This window comes from Elephantulus edwardii, unplaced genomic scaffold, assembly GCF_000299155.1.
Source record: "Elephantulus edwardii isolate Elephantulus edwardi_28Jun2011 unplaced genomic scaffold, EleEdw1.0 scaffold00289, whole genome shotgun sequence".
Classification (NCBI taxonomy): Eukaryota; Metazoa; Chordata; class Mammalia; order Macroscelidea; family Macroscelididae; genus Elephantulus; species Elephantulus edwardii.
This window is the reverse complement of record NW_006400039.1, coordinates 1897777-1905700: the sequence shown is the minus strand read 5'-3', so window position 1 is coordinate 1905700 and position 7924 is coordinate 1897777. Positions and strand designations below refer to the sequence as shown.

Below are 7924 nucleotides of genomic sequence, written 5' to 3'. Positions count from 1 at the left end.
CAGTGAGGGGGTGAGGGGGCCGCAGTGAGTGGGGTGAGGGGACCGCAGTGAGTGGGGTGAGGGGGCAGCAGTGAGTGGGGTGAGGGGACCGCAGTGAGGGGGTGAGGGGACCGTAGTGAGTGGGGTGAGGGGGCAGCAGTGAGTGGGGTGAGGGGGCCGCAGTGAGTGGGGTGAGGGGCCGCAGTGAGTGGGGTGAGGGGCTGCAGTGAGTGGGGTGATAGGCAGCAGCGGAGCAGTGGCTGGGGTGGTGACGGACGCAGGTGGTGATTGGCTGCTGGCCCCGGTGAGCAGGGTGACATCAGGTGTGCCAGGGGCAGTGGTGGACTGGCCATTGTCCACCTTCCTGTGGTAACCACAGTGGTTGAGCACAGTTTGGGTTGGTGTGGGCCCAGGGAGAAGCCAAGATGTAGCAGAGGTGGTGCTAGGGGGTGACTGGGACGGAGGGGCCAGGCACTGCCCACCATGTCACCCCCAGGCGCGTGCCTGTGTCCACCAAGCCTGTAGAGGATGATGTGGATGTGGCCAGCGAGCGGCAGCGAGTGCTACGTGGGGACGCGGATAACGACATGGTCAAGATTGAGAACCTGACCAAGGTGGGCCGAGCCAGTGGCTGAGGGTGGGGGGTGGGCCCAGGGCAGCAAGATCACTGGTGTGTGGGGTGCACAGGGAGGCCATCTGCCCTGCTGACCAGCAGCCTGGGCCTCCCGCCATCTGCCAGGTGTATAAGTCCCGGAAGCTCGGACGCATCCTGGCTGTGGACCGCCTGTGTCTTGGAGTGCGTCCCGGCGAGTGCTTTGGCCTCCTGGGCGTCAATGGCGCAGGCAAGACCAGCACCTTCAAGATGCTGACTGGGGATGAAAGCACGACGGGGGGCGAGGCCTTCGTCAACGGGCACAGGTGTGAACGGGCTCAGGCAGACAAAGGGTGGACACGGGTTACGGGCAGAGTGTGTGGCGAGAGGGCGGAGATTGGTCAAGGTGTACACGGTGAGGGCAGGGCACAGTGGGAGCTGGGCACAGCGAGAATGGAACTAGGAGGGGGCACGGTGGGGGCAGGGCCAGGACCTGAGGGCCTGGAGAGCAGGGTGTGATGGGACTAGGCAAGGGTCAGGAGAGTCAAGGCAATGTTAGGGTGAGGCAGGGCACAGACAGGTAAGGATGAGGTGGGCACCAGGGTCAAAGCAGCACAGGTAGACTGGCAGCCGCAGGGCACAGGTGTAGCATGAGACAGGTTCAGGTCCGGTGCAGGGAGGGAGAGGGTGCACACATGAGCTGTGGCTGTAGTGTGGAGAGGGCGCCTTGGCTGTGGTGACCCGCATAGGGGACGGTATGTGTGTGGATGGCACATGTACAGTGTGTTGAATGGGGGTGCATGTGCAGTGCTGAGTGGGGGGTGCACATGCAGTGCTGACACCCCCTCCAGTGTACTGAATGGGGAGTCCGTGTGAAGTGCTGACCCCCAACCCCTGTCCGTTCCACAGTGTGCTGAAGGATCTGCTTCAGGTTCAGCAGAGCCTCGGCTACTGCCCGCAGTTTGACGCACTGTTCGATGAGCTCACGGCCCGGGAGCACCTGCAGCTGTACACGCGCCTGCGCGGCATCCCCTGGAAGGACGAGGCGCGGGTGAGGGTCTGCTCCACGGGTGGCGGGTGGCCTTGTGCAGGCGAGCCCTGAGCGTCTGCTTTCCTGCCCAGGTGGTGAAGTGGGCGCTGGAGAAGCTGGAGCTGACCAAGTACGCTGACAAGCCCGCTGGGACCTACAGTGGTGGCAACAAGCGCAAGCTGTCCACGGCCATCGCCCTCATTGGCTACCCAGCGTTCATCTTCCTGGTGAGGCCCCCCAACCAGGTGAGCGGGTCCTGTGGGCCGGGCGTGGAGCCAGCTAAACCCCAGCTCCCTGCCCCTCCCAGGATGAGCCCACCACGGGCATGGACCCCAAGGCCCGCCGCTTCCTCTGGAACCTCATCTTGGACCTCATCAAGACGGGGCGCTCAGTGGTACTGACATCACACAGGTGGGCCCCTTCCCCTGGGCCTCCCACTCCCACTCCCACTCCCCCATCCCGCCTGTGTCAGCGCGCACCTTCACCCGCAGCATGGAGGAGTGCGAGGCGCTGTGCACGCGGCTTGCCATCATGGTCAACGGGCGGCTCCGCTGTCTGGGCAGCATTCAGCACCTGAAGAACAGGTGGGCACCCGCAGGGCCCGGGGTGGGCGCCCGCAGGGCCCGGGGTGGGCCGCATCGATGTGAGTGTACAGGCAGCAGGGGCAGCAACACCAAGGCCCGGGGCCATGACCCTGTCCCCCAGGTTTGGAGATGGCTACATGATTACTGTGAGGACCAAGATTAGCCAGAGCGTGAAGGACGTGGTGCGCTTCTTCAACCGCAACTTCCCGGAGGCTGTGCTCAAGGTGGGCTGTGTGCCCGCATGGGCGGGGCCCTGCAGCCTTGGCCACACCCCCTGACCATGACATACACCCCCTCCCCCCCCAGGAGAGGCATCACACGAAGGTGCAGTACCAGCTGAAGTCTGAGCACATCTCGCTGGCTCAGGTGTTCAGCAAAATGGAGCAGGTGGTGGGCGTGCTGGGCATTGAGGACTACTCCGTCAGCCAGACCACCCTGGACAACGTGAGTGTGGACATCAACTCAACTTGCCTGGTGGCCTACCCAGCTGCCTGCCCAGCCTCCTTCCTGCCCTGCCCCCCACAAGCTGTCTGCCCATCTCCCTTCCTGCCCCCCACCCCCATTCCCCCAGGAGCTGCCTGCCCATCCCCCTTCCTGCCCATCCCCCCCTCAGGTGTTTGTGAACTTCGCCAAGAAGCAGAGTGACAACCTGGAACAGCAGGAAACAGAGCCCCCCTCAGGCCTGCGGTCTCCACTCGGCCGGCTCCTTAGCCTGTTCCGGTCACGGTCCACCCCCACCGAGCTCCGGGCATTTGTGGCCGATGAACCCGAGGACCTGGACACGGAGGATGAGGGCCTCATCAGCTTCGAGGAGGAGCGGGTGAGGGGGCTGCCCAATGTGGCCATCCACAGGGTGAGGGTCAGAGGCTGGTGGGAGGGAGAGCTGGCAGTGAGAACAAAAAGGACCCCAGACAGTCCGGAGTGGAGGTGAGCTGAATGCGGGTCCAGGCAGGGCCAGCCTGGGGCCTTGAAGTGGGCTGGAAATGATGACCAGAGGGACGGGACAGAACCATTCACAAACTCGGCAGTGTGGTGGTGGGTTCACACATAGGCACAGACCTGGGGGTTAGGTGTGGGACAGGTCATTGTGCTGTGCCTGGGGTGGCGGCCATGCATCTGGGTTGAGGGTCCTTACCTCAGGGACACTGCTTTAACCCAGAACACTCATCCGTAGGCCCAGCTGTCCTTCAATACGGACACACTTTGCTGACCCCTGAAAGCTGGACTGAGGATGCAGCTGTGGCACCCAATGTCCCTGTTGCTGTCTGCTAGGCTAAGGAGTGGGGGTCCAGGATCCATGGCCTTTGGCCCCTTCCATCTGGCTACCTGCCCTGCCCGTGGTCACTGCAGCCGCCCCACCCTAATTGTGCCAAAGGCCGGCCCTGCCACTGGGCCGTGCACACCCTCACCCTGCTTTGCCTTAAAGCCTCGAGGTCTGGCCTGACCACCTGGCTCTGCTTCTGCCCGGCTCTGCCCAACATGCAAGGGCCAGCGTGGGCCACCCACCCACTCTCAGAGTGGCCTGAGTCTGGCTAGACTTGGCCATGGCCAGGCTCCCTCCTCCCCTGGCCTGGGCCCTAGGCAGGGCGCCCCATGGGGCAGGTTCACTGTTTCTTTTGCTCCAGGAAGAGTCTTCTCTGGCCTTCCTGCCTCCAGTCAGTGCCCCTGGGGCTGCGTGTACAGGGCAGGCAGGAGCTGCCTGGGCAGAGAGGGGGCCAAAGAATGAACCAGCCGGGCACCAGGCCCTCCCCCCTTCCATCTGCCACTGCTCCCGCCCTGCTGGTCCACCACCTGCTCGGAGGTGGGACTGTCCACAGCGCACAGATGTTTGTTTTCAATAAAAAAAGGAAGTGAAACCTGCCGACTGGTTGTGTGTATCAGGGTGGGGGCGGCCTGACTGTTGATGTACCCCTTGCCCAGGTTCCTTCTCGGAAGTGCCACCTGTGGTAGGGTCAGCAGGGGCCCAGGGCCCAGAGGAGGGTGCAGCAGGTCCCCGCCAATACCCTGAGGCCTGCATGTAGGCGGTCAGACCACTCGCCACTTCCTCCCAACCCCCTACCCCGCCCCTGCATATGGCCACCAGGAGCAATGAGTGTCCAAAGGTGTCCATCACAGCAGAGCTGCTCTGGTAACCCAACCTGGGAGGCCCATCTCATGCCTGAGCTCAGCCAGCCTTGGGCTCCCCTGACCCCTAGAACCTCCATGCCTCACTGTCCCTGAGGACCCCACACTGAAATGTCCCCAAACTGAACTGTTCTGGGCCAGGACACTGACCATCTTCCCCCAGCCTCCTGGGCCTGTGTCCACGGGGAAACCTGTAGTGGCCACTCTGGGAGGGCGGTGAGCTCTAGTGAGGAGTCCGTAGCTCCCAGGGTAATAGAGGGTCCAGGGGATTCTTGAAGTGAGTGCAGGGAGGACAGGGTGTGGGTGCCCTTGACAGAAGGTCCTTGGAGCTCATGCAGCCAGAGTCCCACCGTAGACCTGTTAATGACTGAGCAGTTCCCCGCGGAGACGCGCGGAGTCCTGGCCTCGGCACCTGTGAGCATGGCCTTGCTTGGAATAGGCCTTTGCAGATGCAGTCAGTCAATGTGAGGTCTCACGGGTCTGGGGTGCACAGGGACAGGGAAGGTGACATGGGACAGTGGATGCAGAGGCCGGGTGCCAGCAGGGCTGGGAGCAGGGCCAGGCCAGAAAGGTTCTGGGGACCCACAGGCCAGGGATCCCACTCTCTGTGGTCATGCTGGTTTGGGTCCTGGGAAACCTTCATCAACTGTGGCCACCCCAGGGGCTGTTGGATGGCCCTTGTGGAGCCGAGACCTGACCTGAGGGTGGTGCTGGGGTGGCCAGGGTCCACACCCCAGGTGGATACTGAGTCCACCGAGGGTGCTGAGGGCCTCTCCACTGTGAGCCGCTGGTGTGGATTTTATGGTCATCAGGGAAGAAGTGTGGGGCCTCTCGGAGTTGAGTCTGCCAGGAAGACGATCTCGAGGTTCAGAAAGGACCACAGCCCAGCCAGCACTCAGGCTGCAGCCTTGAGGCCCTGAGCAGACAGCCCAGCTTCACTGAACGCACACGCTGCTGTGCAAGGTCAGATGACAGTGCCTTTCAAAGCAGCCACAGACAAGGGAAACACCTTCATTTGAAAACCTTAAGCCCTCAGAAGAGCTGCACAGTGAACACCGTGTGCGTGTCCCCGGTCGCCCGGTCTCTGCCTGCCTGTCAGTAGAAGCCTTCTGTGTACAGACCTTCACCCACCCCTGGAGTGCAGGGCCTCAGCAAAGGATGTAGCAGTTGCCCCTCTGCACCCTGTACCCCATCTCCCAGTACTGCATTTTCCTGCTCTGACTTTCTGTTTTCTCCAAAACAGGCCCCAAATTTTCTTTCCTTTCCTTTTTAGCCAATCCATAGCTTTAAACAGGTAAACAAAAGCTGACAGTGTGTGTTGTGACCTCTTGGACGGCTTGTATGGGGACCGCCATGTGCTCCACAGGCAGTCCAGGCCGGGAGGTGGACAGACCCCACTGGGGTGGGACAGGAAGCTGTGGCAAGTCATAAAGAGACATAAAGAGAGGGTTGGTGGAATGCATGTCCAAAGCCTATGCTGATTCAGAAACACAAATGTTCCCACGTGTCCACTCAGGGTGCAGCGTGGCGGCTTACCTGAGCTCACCTTTGCAGGCCTCCCATCCCTTCTGTTCCTCTCCACCTGGACATGGGCAAGGGTCCAGGCAAGTCTGGCCGCAACCCTTCATTGTGGCTATTTGCAGGGTGGACTTTGTTGATGTGGGGATGTCTCCCCCACCTTGAGAGGCTCTTGGGCCCTTCCTTGTCACCCTGCTGGGACCGGAAGTGTGGGTGGGACACTAGGAACCTGAGGACAGTTGGCAGAGGCTTTGAGGCCACTGCCTGTCCCCCACACCTTTCCCCCTGTAGCTTCAGCACCACAGATGAGTCTTGCCAGAGCTTGGTGGCACAGTGGTTAAAGTGCTCAGCTGTTGGTGAAAGGTTGGCGGTTCAAACTCACTAGCGCCCTGTGGCTCTCAGGGACCCCCCTGGACAGCTCATGCTCTGAAAGGGCTTCCTTCCCAGGTGGGAATCTCTATGACGACAGACGCCAGGGAGGGAGGGCTGGCCGAGGGGCTCCCAGCGACATTTCCCTCTCTACTCCAAGGGCAGCAATCTGAGATGGACACGAAGGCCATGACCTGCTGGAGGCTCTGAGGGGGGCCTTCCAGGGCCAGCGCTTCCCTCTGTCCTTCCAGCTCTACATACCTGTCCCTCTGCCTGCCCCTGCTCTGCCAGCCTTCTGAAAGGACACGTCCTCAGTGGTAAAGCCCAAGGGGCATATCTAGATGAGCTCATCCTTATTATGTCTGCAAAGACCCTATTTTTATTGAATCTTCTACCATGTAAGACCACATTCATCATACTCCCAGGTTTCCGGGGGTTGGTATGAGCCCACTGAGGCCACCCCTCAGTCCTACACAGTTAGTACACATCATCGCAGGTCTGTGCTGGAACCCTCACAGGATGGCGCCCAGCACCAGTTACCTAGTCGGCTGGGACTCAGCCCTCTGCACCAAGCTCACGTCCACTGTGCTTGTGTGCACTGCACACCTCTGGGTTGGACCACCTTGTTTCCAAGAGGCTCTTCCCCGTTCTCCCTCCCTACAGCTTCCAGCAGGATGTGCTCTCCAAGGACTGGCCCCTTCCGCCAACACGTCCAAGGCATGTGAGACCAACTTTCTTTTTTTTATTTTTTTTAAATTTATTTTATTTTATTATTTGTGTGTGTATGTACCGTCAAATCAGATCTGACTGGTACAGGAGGAGATTGTCCCTCCTTCCCCGGCAGAGCATCTGGTGGATTCGAACCATGCGCCTCTGGGATTGTAGTTGCAGCTCCTTGCCACTAGGCCACCAGAGCTCCCCTGAGACCAACTTTCTTATCTTTGTCTCCAAGGAACATCCTGGCTGCACTGACCCCTCACAGACTTGTTCTTTGGCTGTCCGTGAGACAGTCAGTGGCTTGTCCAATAGCATAACTAAAAGCCATTTAATCTCCTTTTCTCATCCTTATTACTTTGAAACATACAGGGAGCAACTGAAAAGACCATGACTTGGATCAGGTGTATCTTGGCCTTGAAATTGACAGTTTTGTGCTTTATCACTTTAAAGTCCCTATACAATATTTGTCCTTATGGGACTGAGTTAGTTCACTTAGCATAATACTCTCCAGTCTCTCCCAAGTCAGGTAATGATTTACAGAATCATTGCTCCTGCCTGCTGCATAGTATTCCACTGTATGAATGTACTGTTTCTCAGTCCATTCCATTGTGGTTGGACATTTGGGCTCTTTCCGCATTCTTGCTATGGTGAAATATGCTGCTATGAATACTGGTATACAAATCTCCATTTGTGCCTCTCTGTTCTCATTTTCTCAGGGTATTCCCCAAGCAGTTGAGTCATATGGAATTTCTATGTTCAGCTTTCTGAGGAAAAGCCAAACTGCCTTACAGAGTGGTTGTACCATTTTAAATGCCACCAACAATGTATAAGAGTTCCTATCTCATCACATCCTCTCCAACATTTATTACTTGCTGTCCTGTTAAACTTTGCCACTGCTGCTGGAGCGAGATGGTATCTCTTTGTGGTTTTGATTTGCATCTCTTATTGCCAGTGATTTGGAGCATTTCTTCATGTGTCTGTTGGCCATCCAAATGTCTTCCTCTGTGAAAA

At 58.9% G+C, this 7924-nt stretch overlaps 1 protein-coding gene across 1 annotated transcript in view; it reads left to right on the top strand.

The window, feature by feature from the left end:
• Window positions 1–3395, top strand: part of ABCA2 (ATP-binding cassette, sub-family A (ABC1), member 2) — a 21274-nt gene extending 17879 nt beyond the window's left edge. The window contains exons 41-50 of the mRNA XM_006900653.1: window positions 476–593; window positions 719–897; window positions 1481–1622; window positions 1694–1828; window positions 1909–2012; window positions 2093–2185; window positions 2307–2409; window positions 2492–2629; window positions 2799–3005; window positions 3360–3395. Of these exons, the coding sequence (XP_006900715.1) occupies window positions 476–593; window positions 719–897; window positions 1481–1622; window positions 1694–1828; window positions 1909–2012; window positions 2093–2185; window positions 2307–2409; window positions 2492–2629; window positions 2799–3005; window positions 3360–3395 (1255 nt within the window). The remainder of the gene's footprint in view (window positions 1–475; window positions 594–718; window positions 898–1480; window positions 1623–1693; window positions 1829–1908; window positions 2013–2092; window positions 2186–2306; window positions 2410–2491; window positions 2630–2798; window positions 3006–3359) is intronic.
• The last annotated feature ends 4529 nt before the right edge of the window (window positions 3396–7924 follow it).